Here is a 26036-nt window from a genome sequence, read left to right on the forward strand (position 1 = left end):
AACCCCATTCTATCCCAGTCTTTGTACAGAACCGGGCCCGTCCCGAATCCTTTTGTCCCCGTCGGCTCCATCAGATGCATCAAATCCTGGATCGACTCATGGCTCATTCACACCTCAAATATAAGGGTAGGATTTAATATGGGGGGGGGGCAACACGGGGACCCCCCCCATATATATATAGACCCCCCTATATATACATGGACCCCCCTATATATAGATGGACCCCCCCCATATAGAGCTGGACCCCCCCCATATTTATATAGACCCCCCTATATATACATAGACCCCCCCATATATACATGGACCCCCCCTATATATACATAGACCCCCCCATATATACATAGACCCCCCTATATATATATAGACCCCCCATATATACATGGACCCCCCCCATATATATACATAGACCCCCCCATATATACATGGACCCCCCCCATATATAGATGGACCCCCCCCATATATACATAGACCCCCCCCATATAGAGCTGGACCCCCTATATATACATGGACCCCCCCCATATATACATGGACCCCCCCATATATACATAGACCCCCCTATATATACATAACCCCCCCCCATATATACATGGACCCCCCCATATATACATGGACCCCCCCTATATATACATAGACCCCCCCCATATAGATGGACCCCCCCATATATACATAGACCCCCTATATATACATAGACCCCCCCCATATATATATAGACCCCCCCTATATATACATAGACCCCCCTATATATACATGGACCCCCCCATATAGAGCTGGACCCTCCCCATATATACATGGACCCCCCTCATATAGAGCTGGACCCCCCCATATATACATGGACCCCCCTATATATACATAGACCCCCCTATATATACATAGACCCCCCCCATATAGAGATGGACCCCCCCCATATATACATAGACCCCCCCCATATATACATGGACCCCCCTATATATACATAGACCCCCTCATATATACATGGACCCCCCCTCATATAGAGCTGGACCCCCCCATATAGAGCTGGACCCCCCCCATATATATAGACCCCCCCCCTATATATACATGGACCCCCCCCATATATACATTGACCCCCCCCATATATACATGGACCCCCCCCATATGTACATGGACCCCCCCTTATAGATGGACCCCCCCATATATACATAGACCCCATTGGTTTCTATGGGTCCCTATGGGGTTGCAGTACCTCCTCCCACCCACAGGGGGGCGCTGTTTGTGCTCCCCCATTGGTTTCTATGGGTCCCTATTGGTTTCTATGGGTCCCTATGGGTGCAGTACCTCCTCCCGCCCACAGGGGGGCGCTGTTTGCGCTCCCCCATTGGTTTCTATGGGTTCCTATGAATCGCTATTGGTTTCTATGGGACCCTATGTATTCCTATGGGGTTGCAGTACCTCCTCCCGCCCACAGGGGGGCGCTGTTTGTGCTCCCCCCATTGGTTTCTATGGGCTTCTATTGGTTTCTATGGGTCCCTATGGGGGTGCAGTACCTCCTCCCGCCCACAGGGGGAGCTGTTTGTGCTCCCCCATTGGTTTCTATGGGTCCCTATGGCTCCCTATAGGTCCCTATCGTTTTCTATGGGTCCCCATTGGTTTCTATGGGTCCCTATGGGGTTGCAGTACCTCCTCCCACCCACAGGGGGGCGCTGTTTGTGCTCCCCATTGGTTTCTATGGGTCCCCATTGGTTTCTATGGGTCCCTAATAGTCCCTATGGGTGCAGTACCTCCTCCCGCCCACAGGGGGGCGCTGTTTGTGCTCCCTCCATTGGTTTCTATGGGTCCCCATTGGTTTCTATGGGTCCCTATGGGTCCCTATTGGTTTCTATGGTCCCTATGGGTGCAGTACCTCCTCCCGCCCACAGGGGGGCGCTGTTTGAGCTCCTCCATTGGTTTCTATGGGTCCCTATGGGTGCAGTACCTCCTCCCGCCCACAGGGGAGCGCTGTTTGAGCTCCCCCATTGGTTTCTATGGGTTCCTATGGATCGCTATTGGTTTCTATGGGACCCTATGTATTGCTATGGGGTTGCAGTACCTCCTCCCGCCCACAGGGGGGCGCTGTTTGTGCTCCCCCATTGGTTTCTATGGGTCCCTATGGTTCCCTATAGGTCCCTATTGTTTTCTATGGGTCCCTATGAATCCCCATTGGTTTCTATGGGTCCCTATGGGGTTGCAGTACTTCCTCCCGCCCACAGGGGGGCGCTGTTTGTGCTCCCCCATTGGTTTCTATGGGCCCCTATTAGTTTCTATGGGTCCCTATGGGTGCAGTACCTCCTCCCGCCCACAGGGGGCGCTGTTTGTGCTCCCCCATTGGTTTCTATGGGTCCGCATTGGTTTCTATGGGTCCCTATGGCTCCCTATAGGTCCCCATTGGTTTCTATGGGTCCCTATGGGTGCAGTACCTCCTCCCGCCCACAGGGGGGCGCTGTTTGTGCTCCCCCATTGGTTTCTATGGGTCCCCATTGGTTTCTATGGGTCCCTATGGCCCCCATATTACCCCCCCCCATCCTATACCCCAGGCTCTCTGTCCGTGCTGGATTGCGGCCTATTTCCGGGTCTCCCGTTCCCGTCGCTCCCCACCGAGGTCAATCTCTTCCTGTTACCCCCGATGGAACCGGAAGCTGACGACGCCCCCCCACGGACAGGTAAACAGCCCCGGTGCCGACATGTTGCCGTATACCGGAAGTGGGGGGTCTACCGGAAGTGGCGTGTACTTCCGGTGGCGACCTGTTCCCATATACCGGAAGTGGGTGGTCTACAGGAAGTGGAGGGTTTAACGGAAGTGGTGTCTACCGGAAGTGGGGTGTACTTCCGGTGTTGAACTGTTCCCATATACCGGAAGTGGATGGTCTACAGGAAGTGGGTTCTACCGGAAGTGGATCTACCGGAAGTGGGGTGTATTTCCGGTAGTAACATGTTCCCACATACCGGAAGTGGGATCGACCGGAAGTGGGTTCTACCGGAAGTGGGTCTCCCGGAAGTGGGGTGTATTTCCGGCTATTGCGTATTCCGGAACCCGGAAGTGGGTTGTATTTCCGGTGGCTACATGTTCTCATATACCGAAAGTGGGAGAGGGGTCTCCCGGAAGTGGGTGGTCTACCGGAAGTGGGTTCTCCCGGAAGTGGGGTCTCCGGAAGTGAGTGGTCTGCCGGAAGTGGGTTCTACCGGAAATGTGTGGTCTACCGGAAGTGGGTTCTACCGGAAGTGGGTGGTCTCCCGGAAGTGGGTTGTCTCCCGGAAGTGGGTTGTCTCCCGGAAGTGGGTTCCACCGGAAGTGGGTGGTCTCCCGGAAGTGGATGTTGTACCGGAAGTGGGTGGTCTCCCGGAAGCGGGTTGTACCGGAAGTGGGTGGTCTCCCGGAAGCGGGTTATACCGGAAGCGAGTGGTCTCCAGGAAGTGGGTTCTACCGGAAGTGGGTTCCACCGGAAGTGGGGTCTCCCGGAAGTGGGTGGTCTCCCGGAAGTGGGTGGTCTCCCGGAAGTGGGTTGTCTCCCGGAAGTGGATGTTGTACCGGAAGTGAGTGATCTACCGGAAGTGGGGTCTCCCAGAACTGGGTTCTACCGGAAGTGAGTGGACTACCGGAAGTGGGTGCTCTACAGGAAGTGGGTTCTACCGGAAGTGGGTTGTCTCCCGGAAGTGGGTGGTCTCCCGGAAGTTGATGTTGTACCGGAAGTGGGTTCTACCGGAAGTGGGTTATACCGGAAGTGGGTTGTCTCCCGGAAATGGGTTGTACCGGAAGTGAGTCTCCCGGAAGTGGGCTATACTTCCGGTGAGGTCTTATTCCGAAACCCGGAAGTGTTGTGTACCGGAAGTATATCTCCCGGAAGTGGTTGTTACTTCCGGCGGCAATGCCGTGTTTCCGGTTGCAGGTGGGGGCGGCCCGCTGTTCCCGTTACTTCCCCCTTATCGCGGTCACGGATCGTTCGGGAACTTGGTGGGAAGGTTGAGGGGGAGAATCATGGCGGCCAACAGGGCCCAGCTGTCACACTCCATGCTCACCGAGAGGAACTGGTAATGGGGCCAATATATGGGGTTATATGGGGTTATATGGGGTTATATGGGGTTATATGGGGTTATATGGGGTTATATGGGGTTGTATGGGGTTATATGGGGTTGTATGGGGTTATATGGGGTTATATGGGGGGATATATGGGGGGATATGGGGATATATGGGGTTATATGGGGTTGTATGGGTTATATGGGGTTATATGGGGTTATATGGGGTTATATGGGGGGATATATGGGGGGATATGGGGATATATGGGGTTATATGGGGTTGTATGGGGTTATATGGGGGGGTAATAGGGTTATATGGGGTTATATGGGGGGGTAATAGTGTTATATGGGGTTATATGGGGTTATATGGGGTTATATGGGGGGATATGGGGTTATATGGGGTTATATGGGGTTATATGGGGTTATATGGGGTTATATGGGGGTATATGGGGTTATATGGGGATATATGGGGATATATGGGGTTATATGGGGTTATACGGGGTATAATGGGGTTTATGGGGTGATATGGGGGGATATGGGGTTATATGGGGTTATATGGGGTTATATGGGGGGATATGGGGTTATATGGGGTTATATGGGGATATATGGGGTTATATGGGGGGATATGGGAGGATATGGGGTTATATGGGGTTATATGGGGTTATATGGGGTCATGGCGGCCAACAGGGCCCAGCTGTCACACTCCATGCTCACTGAGAGGAACTGGTAATGGGTTATATGGGGTCTATAGGGCTATATGGGGTTATATGGGGTTATATGGGGTTATATGGGGTGATATGGAGTTATATGGGGGGATATGGGGTTATATGGGATTGTATGGGGATATATGGGATATATGGGGTTCTATGGGATATATGGGGTTATATGGGGTTATATGGGGGATATGGGGTTATATGGGGTTATATGGGGTTATATGGGGTTGTATGGGGTTATATGGGGTTGTATGGGGTTATATGGGGTTATATGGGGGATATATGGGGGATATGGGGATATATGGGGTTATATGGGGTTGTATGGGGTTATATGGGGTTATATGGGGTTATATGGGGTTATATGGGGGGATATATGGGGGGATATGGGGATATATGGGGTTATATGGGGTTGTATGGGGTTATATGGGGGGTAATAGGGTTATATGGGGTTATATGGGGGGGTAATAGTGTTATATGGGGTTATATGGGGTTATATGGGGTTATATGGGGGGATATGGGGTTATATGGGGTTATATGGGGTTATATGGGGTTATATGGGGTTATATGGGGTTATATGGGGGTATATGGGGTTATATGGGGATATATGGGGATATATGGGGTTATATGGGGTTATACGGGGTATAATGGGGTTATATGGGGTGATATGGGGGGATATGGGGTTATATGGGGTTATATGGGGTTATATGGGGGGATATGGGGTTATATGGGGTTATATGGGGATATATGGGGTTATATGGGGGATATGGGAGGATATGGGGTTATATGGGGTTATATGGGGTTATATGGGGTCATGGCGGCCAACAGGGCCCAGCTGTCACACTCCATGCTCACTGAGAGGAACTGGTAATGGGTTATATGGGGTCTATAGGGCTATATGGGGTTATATGGGGTTATATGGGGTTATATGGGGTGATATGGAGTTATATGGGGGGATATGGGGTTATATGGGATTGTATGGGGATATATGGGATATATGGGGTTCTATGGGATATATGGGGTTATATGGGGTTATATGGGGGGATATGGGGTTATATGGAGTTATATGGGGGTATATGGGGTTATATGCGGTTATATGGGGTTATATGGGGATATATGGGGTTATATGGGGTCTATAGGGTTATATGGGGGAATATATGGGATATATGGGGTTGTATGGGGTTATATGGGGGGATATGGGGTTGTATGGGGGAGGGTATGGGGGGATATATGGGGTTATATGGAGTTACACGGGATTATATGGGGTGATATATGGGGTTATATGGGGATATATGGGGGGATATATGGGATATATGGGGTTATATGGGGGGATATGGGGTTATAATGGGGTCTATGGGGGGATATGGGGGGATATGGGGTTATATGGGGTTATATGGGGATATATGGGATATATGGGGTTATATGGGGGGTATATGGGGTCTATATGGGATATATGGGGTTATATGGGATATATGGGGTTATATGGGGTTGTATGGGGGATATGGGGATATATGGGGGTTATATGGGGGATATGGGGTTATATGGGATTATATGGGGAATATATGGGATATATGGGGGTATATAGGGGGTTATATGGGGTTATATGGGGTCATGGCGGCCAGCAGGGCCCAGCTGTCACACTCCATGCTCACAGAGAGGAACTGGTAATGGGGGTATATGGGATATATGGGGTTATATGGGGTTATATGGGGTTATATGGGGTTATATGGGGGATATGGGGTTATATGGGGTTATATGGGGGGATATGGGGTTATATGGGGTTATATGGGGGGATATATGGGATATATGGGGTTATATGGGGTTATATGGGGTTATATGGGGGGATATGGGGATATATGGGGTCTATAGGGTTATATGGGGTTATATGGGGTCATGGCGGCCAACAGGGCCCAGCTGTCGCACTCCATGCTCACTGAGAGGAACTGGTAATGGGGCCAATTATATGGGGTTATATGGGGGGATATGGGGTTATATGGGGTCTATAGGGGGGGATATGGGATATATGGGGTTATATGAGGGGATATGGGGTTATATGGGGTTATATGGGGTTATATGGGGTTATATGGGGGGATATGGGGGGATATATGGGGTTATATGGGGGGTAATGGGGTCTATATGGGATATATGGGGTTATATGGGGTTGTATGGGGGGATATATGGGGTTATATGGGGGGGTATATGGGGTTATATGGGGATGTATGGGGTTATATGGGGTTATATGGGGGGTAATAGGGTTGTATGGGGTTATATATGGGGTTATATGGGGTTATATGGGGTTATATGGGGGGATATGGGGTTATATGGGGGTTATATGGGGTTATATGGGGGGATATGGGGTTATATGGGTTATATGGGGGGATATGGGGTTATATGGGGTCTATAGGGTTATATGGGGGGATAATAGGGTTATATGGTGTTGCGTGGGGGGATATGGGGTTATATGGGGGGTTATATGGGGGAATATGGAGGGATATATGGGATTATAGGGGGTTATATGGGGCTATGGGGGGGTAATGGGGAGGATATGGGGCTATATGGGGGGCTATATGGGACATATGGGTTATATGGGGGAATATATGGGATTATATGGGGCTATATGGGGTTATATGGGATTATTGTGGCCGACAGGGCCCAGCTGTCACACTCCATGCTCACTGAGAGGAACTGGTAATGGGTTATATGGGATATATGGAGGTATATGGGGTTATATAGGGTTATATGGGGTTATATGGGGTTATATGGGGTTATATGGGGTTATATGGGGGGATATGGGGGGATATGGGGGGATATGGGGTTATATGGGGTTATATGGGGGGATATGGGGTTATATGGGGATATATGGGGTTATATGGGGGGATATGGGGATATATGGGGTTATATGGGGATATATGGGGTTGTATGGGGGTATATGGGGATATATGGAGTTATATGGGGGGATATGGGGTTATATGGGGGATATGGGGTTATATGGGGTTGTATGGGGTTATATGGGGGGGTAATAGGGTTATATGGGGTTATATGGGGTCTATAGGGTTGTATGGGGTTATATGGGGGGATATATGGGGTTATATGGGGATATATGGGGTTGTATGGGGTTATATGGGGGGATATGGGGTTATATGGGGGGATATGGGGGTATATGGGGGGATATGGGGTTATATGAGGGGGAGATGGAGTTATATGGGGTTGTATGGAGTTATATGGGGTTGTATGGGGTTGTATGGGGAAGATATGGGGTTATAATGGGGTTATATGGGGGTTATATAGGGTTATATGGGGTTATATGGGATATATGGGGTTATATGGGGGGATATATGGGATATATGGGGGGATATGGGGGATATATGGGGTTATATGGGGGGATATGGGGTTATAGGGGTTATATGGGGCTAATATAGGGCTGTAGGTGGGGTATGGGGTTATACGGGGTTGTATGGGGGATATATGGGGTTATATGGGTTATATGGGGTTATATGGGGTTAATATGGGGTTATATGGGGTTATATGGGGTCATGGCGGCCAACAGGGCCCAGCTGTCACACTCCATGCTCACAGAGAGGAACTGGTACGGGATATATGGGGGTATATGGGGTTATATGGGGTTATATGGGGTTATATGGGGTTATATGGGAGTATATGGGGGTATATGGGGTTATATGGGGATATATGGGGTTATATGGGTTATATGGGGGGACATGGGGTTATATGGGGTTATATGGGGGGATATGGGGTGATATGGGGATATATGGGGGGATATATGGGATATATGGGGTTATATGGGATTATATGGGGTCTATAGGGGGGGATATGGGGGAATATGTGGGTTATATGAGGGGTAATGGGGTTATATGGGGGGATATGGGGATATACGGGGGGATATGGGGTTGTATGGGGAGGGTATGGGGTTATAATGGGTTTATATGGGGTTATATGGGGTCTATAGTGTTATATGGGGGGGTAATAGGGTTATATGGGGTTTTATGGGGCTAATATAGGGCTATAGGGGGGGATATGGGGTTATATGGGGGGATATGGGGGGGTATATGGGGTTATATGGGGGGATATGGGGTTATATGGGGATATATGGGGTTATATGGGGGGATATGTAGTTATAGGGAGGATATGGGGATATATGGGGTTAAAGGGGTTATATGGGGGGATATGGGGTTATATGGTGGGATATATGGGGATATAGGGGGGGATATATAGGATATATGGGGTTATATGGGATATATGGGGTTATATGGGGTTATATGGGGTTATGTGGGGATATATGGGGTTATATGGGTTTATATGGGATATATGGGGTTATATGGGGGGATATATGGGATATATGGGGGTATATATGAGATATATGGGGTTATATGGGGCTATATGGGGGGATATATGGGGGATATGGTGTTAATTTGGGGTTATATGGGGGGTTATGTGGGGGGATATGGGGTTATATGGGGGGATATGGGGTTATATGGGGTTATAAGGGGTGATTTGGGGTTATATGGGGTGATTTGGGGTTATATGGGGGGATATGGGGTTATATGGGGTTATATGGGGTTATATGGGGTTATATGGGGATATATGGGGTTATATGGGGGGATATGGGGTTATATGGGGATATATGGGGTTATATGGGGTTATATGGGGGGATATGGGGTTATATGGGGTTATATGGGGTTATATGGGGTTATATGGGGATATATGGGGTTATATGGGGTTATATGGGGTTATATGGGGTTATATGGGGTCTATAGGGTTATATGGGGTTATATGGGGGGATATATGGGATATATGGGGTTATATGGGGTTATATGGGGAGATATAGGGGGTTATATGGGGGGATATGGGGTTATATGGAATTATATGGGAGGATATATGGGATATATGGGATTATATGGGGTTATATAGGGGGATATATGGGGATATATGGGGTCTATAGGGTTATATGGGGGGATATGGGATTATATGGGGTTATATGGGGGATATATGGGGTTATATAGAGTTAATATGGGGTTATATGTGGTTATATGGGGGGATATGGAGGGATATATGGGGTTATATGGGGCTATATGGGTGGATATATGGGATATATGGGGGGTTATGGTGTTAATATGGGGTTATATGGGGTTATATGGGGTTATATGGGGTTATATGGGGGTATATGGGGTTATATGGGGGTATATGGGGGTATATGGGGTTATATGGGGTTATATGGGTTTATATGGGGTTATATGGGGTCTATAGGGTTATATGGGGGGATATATGGGATATATGGGGGGTTATGGTGTTCATATGGGGTTATATGGGGGGATATGGGGTTATATGGGGTTATATGGGGGGATATGGGGTTATATGGGGTTATATGGGGTTATATGGGATTATATGGGGGATATGAGGCCCCATTAACCCCATTACCCCCCATTCAGGTTCCATTACGCCGCCCGCATTTGGGACGGGGTGAAGAAATCCTCCGCGTTGGCCGAATACAGCCGGTTATTGGGATAAAATTGGGCTCCATAATAGGGGTGGGGTCCTTAATATGGGGGGGGGTCCATTTCGGCCCCATATCCCCCCCCCCTCCGCCCCATAAGTGCCCCATTTTGGGGTCCCCCCCCCCATAATAATAAAGGTATTAAATATAAGGTTCATAGCGCCCCCTGGTGGCCGCTGTTGGTAATGCAGTGTAATGTAAATACATAACCCCATAGAGACCCCATATAGGGCTGAAGACCCCATAGAGACCCATATAGGGCTGAAGACCCCATAGAGACCCCATATAGGGCTGAGGACCCCATAGAGACCCCATATAGGGCTGAAGACCCCATAGAGACCCTATATAGGGCTGAAGACCCCATTGAAACCCCATATGGGGCTGAAGACCCCATAGAGACCCCATATAGGGCTGAAGACCCCATAGAGACCCCATATAGGGCTGAAGACCCCATAGAGACCCCATATGGGGCTGAAGACCCCATAGAGACCCCATATGGGGCTGAAGACCCCATAGAGACCCATATGGGGCTGAAGACCCCATAGAGACCCCATATAGGGCTGAAGACCCCATAGAGACCCATATGGGGCTGAAGACCCCATAGAGACCCCATATAGGGCTGAAGACCCCACAGAGACCCCATATGGGGCTGAAGACCCCATAGAGACCCATATGGGGCTAAAGACCCCATAGAGACCCATATAGGGCTGAAGACCCCATAGAGACCCCATATAGGGCTGAAGACCCCATAGAGACCCATATAGGGCTGAAGACCCCATATAGGGCTCAAGACCCCATAGAGACCCCATATGGGGCTGAAGACCCCATAGAGACCCATATGGGGCTGAAGACCCCATAGAGACCCCATATGGGGCTAAAGACCCCATTGAAACCCCATATGGGGCTGAAGACCCCATAGAGACCCCATATAGGGTTGAGGACCCCATAGAGACCCCATATGGGGCTGAAGACCCCATAGATACCCCATATGGAGCTGAAGACCCCATAGAGACCCCATATGGGGCTGAAGACCCCATAGAGACCCATATGGGGCTAAAGACCCCATAGAGACCCCATATAGGGCTGAAGACCCCATAGAGACCCCATATAGGGCTGAAGACCCCATTGAAACCCCATATGGGGCTGAAGACCCCATAGGGACCCTATTTGCATTGGGGGGCGTGGCTTAAGACCTCATTAACATGATCGTGGGCGGGGCTTGGCGGAGTGGGCGGAGCTAAAGGGAGGCTGGAGGTATTGGAGGACTTGATCGCTAGGGGGCGCTGTAAAGGAGCGACGAACCGGAAGTGTCAATACCGGAAGTGTCTATACCGGAAGTGTCTGTACCGGAAATGATTACCCCCACACACCGGAAGCCGGAAGCAGGAAGTGGAGCTGAAGAGGCGAAGACGGAAGTGAGTGTCGGGCGGGAAATGTGGGGCGGATCCGGATCTATGGGGCGGGGATCTATGGGGCCTTATGGGGTCCCTATGGGTCCCTATGGGTCTCTGTAGGTCTCTATGGGTCCCTATGGGTCTCTATGGGTCTCTATGGGTCTCTATGGGTCTCTATGTGTCTCTATGGGTCTCTATGGGTCTCTATGGGGTCCCTATGGGTCCCTATGGGTCTCTATGGGTCCCTATGGGTCCCTATGGGTCTCTATGGGTCTCTATGGGTCTCTATGGGGTCTCTGTGTTTCTCTATGGGTCTCTATGGGTCTCTGTAGGTCTCTATGGGTCCTTATGGGGTTCCTATGGGTCCCTATGGGTCTCTATGGGTCTCTGTAGGTCCCTATGGGTCTACGGGGTTCCTATGGGGCTCTATGTGGTCCCTATGGGTCTCTATGGGGTCCCTGTGGGTCTCTATGGGGTCTCTATGGGTCCCTATTGTCTCTGTGGGTCTCTATGGGTCTCTATGGGTCTCTGTAGGTCCCTATGGGTCCTTATGGGGTTCCTATGGGTCCCTATGGGTCTCTATGGGTCCCTATGGGTCCCAATGGGTCCCTATGGGGTCTCTATGTGTCCCTATGTATCCCTATGTGTCCCTATGTATCTCTATGTGTCTCTATGTATCTCTATGGGTCCTTATGGGTCTCTATGGGGTCTCTATGTGTCCCTATGGGTCTCTATGGGGTCTCTGTGTGTCTCTATAGGGACCCTATGGGTCTCTATGGGGTTCCTATGGGTCACTTTGGGGTCCCTATGGGTTTCTATGGGTCCCTATGGGTCCCTATGTGGGCTCTGTGTGTCTCTATGGGTCCCTGTGTGGTCCCTATGGGGTCCCTATGGGTCCCTATGGGTCTCTGTGGGTCCCTATGGGTCTCTATGGGGTCCCTATGGGTCTCTATGGGGCTCTATGGGTCTCTATGGGTCCCTGTTGCCTCTATGGGGCTCTATGGGGTCTCTATGGGTCTCTGTAGGTCCCTATGGGTCCTTATGGGGTTCCTATGGGGCTCTATGGGGTCTCTATGTGTCCCTATGGGGTCTCTATGGGGTCTCTATGTGTCTCTATGGGGTCTCTATGGGGTCTCTATGGGGTCCCTATGGGTCTCTATGGGTCTCTATGGGGTCTCTATGGGTCCCTATGGGTCTCTATGGGGTCTCTATGGGTCCCTATTGTCTCTGTGTGTCTCTATGGGTCCCTATGGGTCCCTATGGGGTCTCTATGGGTCTCTATGTGTCTCTATGGGTCCCTATGGGGTCTCTATGGGTCTCTATGGGTCCCTATGGCGTCCCTATTGCCTCTATGGGTCCCTATGGGTCCCTATGTGGGCTCTGTGTGTCTCTATGGGTCCCTATGGGGTCTCTATGGGTCCCTATGGGGTCCCTATTGCCTCTATGGGTCCCTATGTGGGCTCTGTGTGTCTCTATGGGTCCCTATGGGGTCTCTATGGGTCCCTATTGTCTCTGTGGGTCTCTGTGGGTCTCTATGGGTCCCTATGGGGTCTCTATGGGGCAGTGCTCTATGGGGCAGCCCCACATCTCTTATGGGATCGCATCACTTCCTACAGGAAATCGGGGGGGGGGAGGGGAAAAACCGCGGCCCCACCCGGAGCTTCCGCTATGGGGCAGCCGACAACCTCCACCCCATAGAACATCCTGTGGGGCCGCCCCATAGATTCCCCCCCTGCCCCACATCTCTAGGGCAGCCCCATAGAGGGGACGGAGCAGCAGACCCACAACGAAGGTTGGTGTGGGGAGAAATAGGGGCTGAGGGGGGGGGGGGGGTTGGCCCCATAAGTGTGGGGCAGGGTTATATAGGGCCGCCCTATAGATCCACCCCCCCCTGCCCCACATCTACCCCACACGTTTCTCCCTATAGGTTTCGATTTCCACCCCATGGATCCGGATGGGGCCATCGCTGGGGTGAGCGCCGACCCCATAAGTGTGGGGCAGGGACCCACATCCCCACCCCATAGCACCCCATATCATCCCATAGCACCCCATAACCCCATAACCTCACCCCATAGCGCCCCATAGCACCCCATAACCCCATAACCTCACCCCATAGCGCCCCATAGCACCCCATAACCCCATAACCTCACCCCATAGCGCCCCATAGCACCCCATAACCTCACCCCATAGCACCCCATAACCCCATAGCACCCCATAGCGCCCCATAGCACCCCATAACCCCATAACCTCACCCCATAGCGCCCCATAGACACCCCATAGCACCTCATAGACATCCTATATGACCCCATAGACACCCCATAGCACCCCATAACCCCATAACCTCACCCCATAGTGCCCCATAGACACCCCATAGTGCCCCATAGACACCCCATAGCACCTCATAGACATCCTATATGACCCCATAGACACCCCATAGCTCCCCATAGTGCCCCATAGCACCTCATAGCCCCATAACCTCACCCCATAGCGCCCCATAGCGCCCCATAGACACCCCATAGCACCTTATAGCCCCATAACCTCACCCCATAGCGCCCCATAGACACCCCATAGCACCTTATAGCCCCATAACCTCACCCCATAGCGCCCCATAGCACCTCATAGCCCCATAACCTCACCCCATAGCGCCCCATAGACACCCCATAGCACCTTATAGCCCCATAACCTCACCCCATAGTGCCCCATAGACACCCCATAGACACCCCATAGCACCTTATAGCCCCATAACCTCACCCCATAGCGCCCCATAGACACCCCATAGCACCTTATAGCCCCATAACCTCACCCCATAGCGCCCCATAACACCCCATAGACACCCCATAGCAACTTATAGCCCCATAACCTCACCCCATAACACCCCATAGACACCCCATAGCAACTTATAGCCCCATAACCTCACCCCATAGCGCCCCATAGACACCCCATAGCACCTTATAGCCCCATAACCTCACCCCATAGCGCCCCATAACACCCCATAGTGCCCCATAGACACCCCATAGACACCCCATAGCACCTTATAGCCCCATAACCTCACCCCATAGCGCCCCATAGACACCCCATAGCACCTCATAGCCCCATAACCTCACCCCATAGCGCCCCATAGACACCCCATAGCACCTTATAGCCCCATAACCTCACCCCATAGACACCCCATAGACACCCCATAGCACCTTATAGCCCCATAACCTCACCCCATAGCGCCCCATAGACACCCCATAGCACCTTATAGCCCCATAACCTCACCCCATAGCGCCCCATAGACACCCCATAGCACCTTATAGCCCCATAACCTCACCCCATAGTGCCCCATAGACACCCCATAGACACCCCATAGCACCTTATAGCCCCATAACCTCACCCCATAGTGCCCCATAGCACCCCATAGACACCTCATAGCAACTTATAGCCCCATAACCTCACCCCATAACACCCCATAGACACCCCATAGCACCTCATAGCCCCATAACCTCACCCCATAGCGCCCCATAGACACCCCATAGCACCTTATAGCCCCATAACCTCACCCCATAGCGCCCCATAGCACCCCATAGACACCCCATAGCACCTTATAGCCCCATAACCTCACCCCATAGCGCCCCATAGACACCCCATAGCACCTTATAGCCCCATAACCTCACCCCATAGCGCCCCATAGACACCCCATAGCACCTTATAGCCCCATAACCTCACCCCATAGCGCCCCATAGACACCCCATAGCACCTTATAGCCCCATAACCTCACCCCATAGCGCCCCATAGACACCCCATAGACACCCCATAGCACCTTATAGCCCCATAACCTCACCCCATAGCGCCCCATAACACCCCATAGCACCTTATAGCCCCATAACCTCACCCCATAGCGCCCCATAACACCCCATAGACACCCCATAGCACCTTATAGCCCCATAACCTCACCCCATAGCGCCCCATAGACACCCCATAGCACCTTATAGCCCCATAACCTCACCCCATAGCGCCCCATAGACACCCCATAGCACCTTATAGCCCCATAACCTCACCCCATAGCGCCCCATAGCACCCCATAGACACCCCATAGCACCTTATAGCCCCATAACCTCACCCCATAGACACCCCATAGACACCCCATAGCACCTTATATCCCCATAACCTCACCCCATAGCGCCCCATAGACACCCCATAGCACCTTATAGCCCCATAACCTCACCCCATAGCGCCCCATAGACACCCCATAGCACCTTATAGCCCCATAACCTCACCCCATAGCGCCCCATAGACACCCCATAGCACCTTATAGCCCCATAACCTCACCCCATAGCGCCCCATAGACACCCCATAGCACCTCATAGCCCCATAACCTCACCCCATAGCGCCCCATAGACACCCCATAGCACCTCATAGCCCCATAACCTCACCCCATAGCGCCCCATAGCACCCCATAACCTCACCCCATAGCACCCCATAACCCCATAACCTCGCCCCACAGCACCCCATAGACACCCCATAGACACCCCATAGCACCTTATAGCCCCATAACCTCACCCCATAGCGCCCCATAGCGCCCCATAGACACCCCATAGCCCCATAACCTCACCCCATAGCGCCCCATAGACACCCCATAGCACCTTATAGCCCCATAACCTCACCCCATAGCGCCCCATAGCGCCCCATAGACACCCCATAGCACCTTATAGCCCCATAACCTCACCCCATAGCGCCCCATAACACCCCATAGTGCCCCATAGACACCCCATAGACACCCCATAGCACCTTATAGCCCCATAACCTCACCCCATAGCGCCCCATAGACACCCCATAGTGCCCCATAGACACCCCATAGACACCCCATAGCACCTTATAGCCCCATAACCTCACCCCATAGCGCCCCATAGACACCCCATAGTGCCCCATAGACACCCCATAGACACCCCATAGCACCTTATAGCCCCATAACCTCACCCCATAGCGCCCCATAGACACCCCATAGCACCTCATAGCCCCATAACCTCACCCCATAGCGCCCCATAACACCCCATAGTGCCCCATAGACACCCCATAGACACCCCATAGCACCTTATAGCCCCATAACCTCACCCCATAGCGCCCCATAGACACCCCATAGTGCCCCATAGACACCCCATAGACACCCCATAGCACCTTATAGCCCCATAACCTCACCCCATAGCGCCCCATAGACACCCCATAGTGCCCCATAGACACCCCATAGACACCCCATAGCACCTTATAGCCCCATAACCTCACCCCCTCGATAGGCCCCGCCCCCCGTTGGCCCCGCCCCCATCATTGGAGCTGAGGATGAAGAGTTTGAGAACGACATCGAGCCGGTAATTAACGATCATTAATTAATTAGAGCTAATTAAAGGGACCCTATAGCGTCCCTATGGGTCTCTATGGGTCTTTATGGGTCCCTATGGGTCCCTATGGGATCTCTATGTATCTCTATGGTGTCTCTATGTATCTCTATGGGTCCCTATGTATCTCTATGGGTCCCTATGTATCTCTATGGGTCCCTATGGGTCCCTATGGGTCCCTATGTGTCCCTATGTGTCCCTATGGGTCTCTATGGGTCCCTATGGGTCTCTGTGTGTCCCTATGGGTCCCTATGGGTCTCTATGGGTCTCTATAGGTCCCTATGAGTCTCTATGTGTCCTTATGGGTTCTCTATGGGGTCTCTATAGGTCCCTATGTGTCCCTATGTCTCTCTATGGGGTCTTTATGGGTCTCTATGTGTCTCTATGTGTCCCTATGGGTCTCTATGTGTCCCTATGGGTCTCTATGGGTCCCTATGTGTCTCTATGGGTCCCTATGTGTCTCTATGGGTCCCTATGTGTCTCTATGGGGTCTCTATGGGTCCCTATGTGGTCTCTATGTGTCTCTATGTATCTCTATGGGTCCCTATGGGTCGCTATGGGTCCCTATGTGTCCCTATATGTCCCTATGGGTCCCTATGGGTCCCTATGGGTCTCTATTGTCCCTATGTGTCTCTATGGGTCCCTATGTATCTCTATGTATCCCAATGGGTCTCTATGTATCCCTATGTGTCCCTATGGGGTTCCTATGTATCTCTATGTATCTCTATGGGGTTCCTATGTATCTCTATGTGTCCCTATGGATCCCTATGTGTCCCTATGGGGTCTCTATGTATCTCTATGGGTCCCTATGTATCTCTATGGGTCCCTATGTCTCTCTATGGGTCCCTATGTATCTCTATGGGTCCCTATGTGTCTCTATGGGTCCCTATGTATCTCTATGGGTCCCTATGTATCTCTATGGGGTCCCCATGTATCTCTGTGTGTCTCTATGGGGTTCCTATGTATCTCTATGTATCTCTATGGGGTTCCTATGTATCTCTATGTATCTCTATGGGGTTCCTATGTATCTCTATGTATCTCTATGGGGTTCCTATGTATCTCTATGTGTCTCTATGGGGTTCCTATGTATCTCTATGTGTCTCTATGGGGTTCCTATGTATCTCTATGTGTCTCTATGGGGTTCCTATGTATCTCTATGTTTCCCTATGGATCCCTATGGGTCTCTATGGGTCTCGGTCTCTATGGGTCCCTATGGGTCCCTATGGGTCCCAATGTCTCCCTATGGTATCTATATGTGTCCCTATCCATTACAGGCCATGACCCCATTATTCCACCATTACACCCTGGATTCCCTCCGTCAGCGTCCGGCCCATCTGTGTCCCTATGGGTCCCTATGGGTCTCTATGTGTCCCTATGGGTCCCTATGGGTCTCTATGGGTCCCTATGTGTCCCTATGTATCTCTATGGGTCCCTATGGGTCTCTATGTGTCTCTATGGGTCTCTATGGGTCCCTATGTATTTCTGTGGGTCCCTATGTGTCCCTATGTATCTCTATGGGTCCCTATGTATCTCTATGGGTCCCTATGTATCTCTATGTATCCCTATAGGTCCCTATGTATCCCTATAGGTCCCTATGTATCTCTATGGGTCCCTATGTATCTCTATGGGTCCCTATGGGTCTCTATGTGTCCCTATGGGTCTCTATGGGTCCCTATGTGTCTTTATGGGGTCTCTATGGGTCCCTATGTATCTCTATGGGGTCTCTATGGGTCCCTATGGGTCCCTGTGGGTCGCTATGGGTCCCTATGTCTCTCTATGGGTCCCTATGTATCTCTATGTATCCCAATGGGTCTCTATGGGGTCCCAGTGTCTCCCTATGGTATCTATATGTGTCCCTATGGATCTCTATGTGTCTCTATGGGTCCCTATGGGTCTCTATGTGTCTCTATGTGTCCCTATGGGTCCCTATGGGTCCCTATGTATCTCTATGGGTCCCTATGTATCTCTATGGGTCCCTATGTATGTCTATGGGTCCCTATGGGTCCCTATGGGTCTCTATGGGTCCCTATGTATCTCTATGGGTTCCCAATGCATCTCTATGTATCCCTATGGATCCCTATGTATCTCTATGGGTCCCAGTGGGTCCCTATGTGTCTCTATGGGTCCCTATGGGGTCTCTATGTATCTCTATGTACCCCTATGTATCTCTATGGGTCCCTATGTGTCCCTATGGGGTCTCTATGTATCTCTATGGGTCTCTATGTATCTCTATGGGTCCCTATGTATCTCTATGGGTCCCTATGTATCTCTATGGGTCTCTATGTATCTCTATGGGTCCCTATGTCTCTCTATGGGTCTCTATGGGCCTCTATAGGCTCCTATGGTATCTATATGTGTCCCTATCCATTACAGGCCGTGACCCCATTATTCCACCATTACACCCTGGACTCCCTCCGTCAGCGCCCGGCCCATCTGTGTCCCTATGGGTCCCTATGGGGTCTCTATGTGTCCCTATGTTTCCCTATGGGTCTCTATGTATCTCTATGGGTCTCTATGGGTCCCTATGTATCTCTATGTGTCCCTATGGGTCCCTATGTGTCCCTATGTATCTCTATGGGTCCCTATGTGTCCCTATGGGTCCCTATGTGTCTCTATGGGTCCCTATGGGTCTCTATGGGTCCCTATGTGTCTCTATGGGTCTCTATGGGTGTCCCTATGTATCTCTATGGGTCCCTATGTATCTCTATGGGTCCCTATGTCTCTCTATGGGTCTCTATGGGTCTCTATGGGTCCCTATGTGTCCCTATGTATCTCTATGGGTCCCTATGTATCTCTATGTGTCCCTATGTATCTCTATGGGTCCCTATGTATCTCTATGGGTCCCTATGTATCTCTATGTGTCCCTATGTATCTCTATGGGTCCCTATGTGTCTCTATGGGTCTCTATGTATCCCTATAGGTCCCTATGTATCTCTATGTGTCCCTATGTATCTCTATGTATCCCAATGGGTCTCTATGGGGTCCCAATGTCTCCCTATGGGGTCTATATGTGTCCCTATGGATCTCTATGTATCTCTATGGGTCCCTATGGGTCCCAATACATTTCAATGTATATCCCTATCCATTACAGGCCGTGACCCCATTGTTACACCATTACACCCTGGATTCCCTCCGTCAGCGCCCGGCCCATCTGTGTCCCTATGGGTCCCTATGTGTCTCTATGGGGTCTCTATGGGTCCCAATGTCTCCCTATGGTATCTATATGGTGTCCCTATACATTACAGGCCGTGACCCCATTATTCCACCATTACACCCTGGATACCCTCCGTCAGCGCCCGGCCCATCTGTGTCCCTATGGGTCCCTATGGGTCCCTATGGGTCCCTATTGGTCCCTATGTGTCTCTATGGGTCCCTATGTATCTCTATGTGTCCCTATGGATCCCAATGTGTCTCTATGGGGTCCCCATGTATCTGTATGGGTCCCAATGTCTCCCTATGGTGTCTATATGGTGTCTATATGTATCTATATGTGTCCCTATCCATTACAGGCCGTGACCCCATTGTTCCACCATTACACCCTGGACTCCCTCCGTCAGCGCCCGGCCCATCTCTGCGCCTTCCTCCTTCACTGCGCCCTACAGTTCGACCCCGCACCCGCGGTCAGTGAATTTGGGGTTAATTTGGGTCATTTTGGGGCATTTTGGGGTGTTTTGGGGTTGATTTGGGGCCATTTTGGGGTCATTTGGGGCCATTTGGGGTGATTTAGGGCCATTTAGGGGTCATTTGGGGCTGATTTAGGGTCATTTTGGGCTGATTTGGGGCCATTTTGGGGTTGATTTGGGGCCATTTAGGTCCATTTTGGGTGATTTGGGGCCATTTTTGGGGTGGTTTGGGGCCATTTTGGGGTGGTTTGGGGCCTTTTGGGGTCATTTGGGGCCATTTTGGGGCCTTTTAGGGCCCTTTGGGGGTGATTTAGGGCCATTTTGGGTCCATTTTGGGGTGATTTAGGGCCATTTTGGGGTGATTTCAGGCCATTTAGGTCCATTTTGGGGTGATTTGGGGCCATTTTGGGTTGATTTGGGGCCATTTTGGCTCATTTTGGGGTGATTTGGGGCCATTTTGGGGCGAATTAGGGCCATTTGGGTCCATTTTGGGGTGATTTAGGGCCATTTTGTGTCCATTTAGGGTCATTTCGGGCCATTTTGGGGTGATTTAGGGCCATTTGGGTCCATTTTGGGGTGATTTGGGGCCGTTTAGGGGCAATTTAGGGCCATTTTGTGTCCATTTAGGGTCATTTCAGGCCATTTTGGGGCGATTTAGGGCCATTTGGGTCCATTTTGGGGCGATTTGGGGCCATTTAGGGTCATTTTGGGGTGATTTGGGGCCATTTTGGGGTGATTTAGGGCCATTTGGGTCCATTTTGGGGTGATTTCAGGCCATTTAGGGTCATTTTGGGGTGATTTAGGGCCGTTTAGGGGCAATTTAGGGCCATTTTGTGTCCATTTAGGGTCATTTCGGGCCATTTTGGGGCGATTTAGGGCCATTTGGATCCATTTTGGGGCTGATTTGGGGCCATTTTGGGGTGATTTCAGGCCATTTGGGTCCATTTTGGGGTGATTTGGGGCCATTTTGGGGTGATTTCAGGCCATTTAGGTCCATTTTGGGGTGATTTAGGGCCATTTTGGGGTGATTTGGGGCCTTTTGGGGTGATTTCAGGCCATTTAGGGTCATTTTTGGGTCATTTCGGGCCATTTTGGGGTGATTTAGGGCCATTTGGGTTCATTTTGGGGTGATTTAGGTCCATTTAGGGGCAATTTAGGGCCATTTTGTGTCCATTTGGGGTAATTTGGGTCCATTTTGGGGTGATTCGGGGCCATTTAGGGTCATTTTGGGGTGATTTAGAGTCATTTTGGGGTGATTTGGGGCCATTTTGGGGCGATTTAGGGCCATTTGGGTCCATTTTGGGGTGATTTAGGGCCATTTGGGTCCATTTTGGGGCGATTTAGGGCCATTTAGGGGCGATTTCAGGCCATTTAGGGGTCATTTGGGGCTGATTTAGGGTCATTTTGGGGTGATTTGGGGCCATTTTGGGGTGATTTCAGGCCATTTAGGGTCATTTTGGGGCGATTTAGGGCCATTTTGGGGTGATTTAGGGCCATTTGTGTCCATTTAGGGTCATTTCGGGCCATTTTGGGGTGATTTGGGGCCATTTTGGGGTGATTTCAGGCCATTTAGGGTCATTTTGGGGTGATTTAGGGCCATTTGGGTCCATTTTGGGGTGATTTATGGCCATTTAGGGTCATTTTGGGGTGATTTAGAGCCATTTTGGGGTGATTTATGGCCATTTTGGGTCCATTTTGGGGTGATTTATGGCCATTTTGGGTCCATTTTGGGGCGATTTAGGGCCATTTGGGTCCATTTTGGGGTGATTTAGGGCCATTTTGGGGTGATTTAGGGCCATTTTGGGGCGATTTAGGGCCATTTAGGTCCATTTTGGGGTGATTTAGGGCCATTTTGGGGTGATTTATGGCCATTTTGGGGTGATTTGGGGTGATTTAGGGCCATTTTGGGGTGATTTGGGGCCATTTTGGGGCAATTTAGGGCCATTTATGGTCATTTTGGGGTGATTTGGGGCCATTTAGATCCATTTTGGGGTGATTTGGGGCCATTTTGGGGTGGTTTGGGGCCATTTTAGGGTGTTTTGGGGTTGATTTGGGGCCATTTTGGGGCCATTTAGGTCCATTTTGGGGTGATTTAGGGCCATTTTGGGGTGATTTCAGGCCATTTAGGTCCATTTTGGGGTGATTTCGGGCCATTTTGGGGCGATTTAGGGCCATTTGGGGCCATTTTGGGGTGATTTATGGCCATTTGGGTCCATTTTGGGGCCATTTAGGTCCATTTTGGGGTGATTTATGGCCATTTAGGTCCATTTTGGGTTGATTTGGGGCCATTTTGGGGCGATTTAGGGCCATTTTTGGGTGGTTTGGGGCCATTTGGGGTCATTTGGGGCCATTTGGGGTCATTTGGTGTGATTTGGGGCCATTTTGGGGTGATTTATGGCCATTTAGGGTCATTTTGGGGTGATTTAGAGCCATTTTGGGGTGATTTATGGCCATTTTGGGTCCATTTTGGGGTGATTTGGGGCCATTTTGGGGTGATTTAGGGCCATTTTGGGTCCATTTTGGGGTGATTTATGGCCATTTTGGGTCCATTTTGTGTCCATTTAGGGTCATTTCGGGCCATTTTGGGGTGATTTAGGGCCATTTGGGGTCATTTTGGGGTGATTTAGGGCCATTTTGGGGTGATTTAGGGCCATTTTGTGTCCATTTAGGGTCATTTCGGGCCATTTTGGGGCGATTTAGGGCCATTTGGGTCCATTTTGGGGTGATTTGGGGCCATTTAGGGCCATTTTTGGGTGATTTAGGGCCATTTTGGGGCCATTTTGGGGTGATTTGTGTCCATTTTGGGGTGATTTCAGGCCATTTAGGGTCATTTTGGGGTGATTTAGGGCCATTTTAGGGCTGATTTAGGTCCATTTTGGGGCCATTTGGGGTAATTTGGGGCCATTTTGGGCTGATTTGGGGCCATTTTGGGCTGATTTGGGGCCATTTTGGGGTGGTTTGGGGCCATTTAGGGTCATTTTGGGGTGATTTAGGGCCATTTTTGGGGTGATTTATGGCCATTTTAGGGGTGGTTTGGGGCCATTTTGGGGTGGTCTGGGGTGATTTGGGGCCATTTGGGGTGATTTAGGGCCATTTTGGGGTGATTTGGGGCCATTTGGGGCCATTTTGGGTCCATTTTTGGGTGATTTGGGGCCCTTTTAGGGTGATTTGGGGCCCTTTTAGGGTGATTTGGGGCCATTTTTGGGTGGTTTGGGGCCATTTTTGGGGTGATTTTGGGACATTTTGGGGCATTTTGGGTTGTTTTGGGGTTGATTTGGGGCCATTTGGGGTGACTTGGGGCCATTTTGGGTCCATTTTGGGGTGATTTGGGGCCATTTAGGGTCATTTTGGGGTGATTTAGGGCCATTTTGGGGTGATTTAGGGCCATTTTGAGTCCATTTTGGGGTCATTTGGGGCCATTTTGGGGCCTTTTAGGGCCCTTTTGGGGTCATTCGGGCCATTTTAGGGCTGATTTGGGGCCATTTTGGGGTGATTTCAGGCCATTTAGGGCCCTTTTGGGGTGATTTAGGGCCATTTTGGGGTGATTTAGGGCCATTTGGGTCCATTTAGGGTCATTTCGGGCCATTTTGGGGTGATTTGGGGCCATTTTGGGGTGATTTCAGGCCATTTAGGGTCATTTTGGGGTGATTTAGGGCCATTTGGGTCCATTTTGGGGTGATTTATGGCCATTTAGGGTCATTTTGGGGTGATTTAGAGCCATTTTGGGGTGATTTATGGCCATTTTGGGTCCATTTTGGGGTGATTTGGGGCCATTTAGGGTCATTTTGGGGCGATTTAGGGCCATTTTGGGGTGATTTATGGCCATTTTGGGTCCATTTTGGGGTGATTTATGGCCATTTTGGGTCCATTTTGGGGTGATTTAGGGCCATTTGGGTCCATTTTGGGGTGATTTCAGGCCATTTAGGTCCATTTTGGGGTGATTTGGGGCCATTTTGGGGTGATTTCAGGCCATTTTGGGTCATTTTGGGGTGATTTAGGGCCATTTTGGGGTGATTTAGGGCCATTTTGGGGCGATTTAGGGCCATTTGGGTCCATTTTGGGTTGATTTAGGGCCATTTTGGGGCGATTTAGGGCCATTTAGGTCCATTTTGGGGTGATTTGGGGCCATTTAGGGTCATTTTTGGGCCATTTTGGGCCATTTTGGGGTGATTTAGGGCCATTTTGTGTCCATTTAGGGTCATTTCGGGCCATTTTGGGGTGATTTAGGGCCATTTGGGTCCATTTTGGGGCGATTTCAGGCCATTTTGGGTCCATTTTGGGGTGATTTGTGTCCATTTTGGGGTGATTTCAGGCCATTTGGGTTCATTTTGGGGTGATTTAGGGCCATTTAGGGTCATTTTGGGGTGATTTAGGGCCATTTTGGGGCGATTTAGGGCCATTTGGGTCCATTTTGGGGTGATTTCAGGCCATTTAGGTCCATTTTGGGGTGATTTGGGGCCATTTTGGGGTGATTTCAGGCCATTTAGGGTCATTTTGGGGTGATTTCAGGCCATTTTGGGTCCATTTTGGGTTGATTTTGGTGCTGTTGTTCCCTTCCCAGCTGTGTTGGCTCCACTCTCAGCTGTTGCTGCGTCGTCCCAACCCCAAAGAAGGAAGGAAAAACTTCCAGGAGTTCGGGGCCACCTTCCTGGACAGGGGAGCGGTGAGATCCCATAGGGAACTATAGGGACCCATAGGGAACTATAGGGACCCCATAGAGACCCATTGAGACCCATAAGGACCCATTGAGACCCATAAGGACCCATAGAGACACATAGGGACACATAGAGACCCCATAGGGACACATAGAGACACACAGGGACACTGAGATCCCATAGGGAACTATAGGGACCCCATAGGGACAATGAGACCCCATAGGGACACTGAGATCCCATAGGGAGCTATAGGGACCCCATAGGGGCAATGAGATCCCATAGGGAACTATAGGGACCCTATAGGGGCAATGAGATCCCATAGGGACACTGAGATCCCATAGGGACACTGAGATCCCATAGGGAACTATAGGGACCCTATAGGGGCAATGAGACCCCATAGGGACACATAGGGACACTGAGACCCCATAGGGACCCATAGGGAACTATAGGGACCCCATAGAAACCCCATAGGGAACCATAGGGACACATTGAGACCCATAGGGACGCATAGAGACCCCATAGGGACACAGAGACCCCATAGGGAAACATAGGGACACTAAGACCCCATAGGGACACATAGAGACCCCATAGGGACACTGAGACCTCATAGGGACTCATAGGGACACTGAGACCCCATAGGGACCCCATAGAGACACTGAGATCCCATAGGGAACTATAGGGACCCATAGGGACACTGAGACCCCATAGGGACAATGAGATCCCATAGGGAACTATAGGGACCCCATAGGGAACAATAGGGACCCCATA

The 26036-nt window shown here is 50.6% G+C and overlaps 2 protein-coding genes across 2 annotated transcripts in view; both read left to right on the forward strand.

Moving 5' to 3' along the window:
- The first annotated feature begins 6 nt into the window (after positions 1 to 6).
- Positions 7 to 10379, forward strand: LOC146751575 (nonsense-mediated mRNA decay factor SMG9-like). The gene is made up of 4 exons (XM_085533991.1): positions 7 to 126; positions 2529 to 2654; positions 3879 to 4020; positions 10160 to 10379. The coding sequence occupies exons 1-4, from the start codon at positions 75 to 77 to the stop codon at positions 10236 to 10238; spliced, it is 399 nt and encodes a 132-aa protein (XP_085390117.1). The 5' UTR covers positions 7 to 74; the 3' UTR covers positions 10239 to 10379.
- A 2855-nt stretch (positions 10380 to 13234) lies between these two features.
- ARHGEF1 (Rho guanine nucleotide exchange factor 1) overlaps positions 13235 to 26036 on the forward strand; it is an 80833-nt gene continuing 68031 nt past the window's right edge. Inside the window, exons 1-5 of the mRNA XM_085534002.1 lie at positions 13235 to 13410; positions 13546 to 13589; positions 16892 to 16963; positions 20500 to 20610; positions 25175 to 25276. Coding sequence (XP_085390128.1) covers positions 13563 to 13589; positions 16892 to 16963; positions 20500 to 20610; positions 25175 to 25276 — 312 coding nt within the window. The 5' untranslated portion in view covers positions 13235 to 13410; positions 13546 to 13562. The remainder of the gene's footprint in view (positions 13411 to 13545; positions 13590 to 16891; positions 16964 to 20499; positions 20611 to 25174; positions 25277 to 26036) is intronic.

Source organism: Coturnix japonica, unplaced genomic scaffold, assembly GCF_054131305.1.
Source record: "Coturnix japonica strain WE unplaced genomic scaffold, WE-NBRP24 Scf073, whole genome shotgun sequence".
Lineage (NCBI taxonomy): Eukaryota > Metazoa > Chordata > Aves > Galliformes > Phasianidae > Coturnix > Coturnix japonica.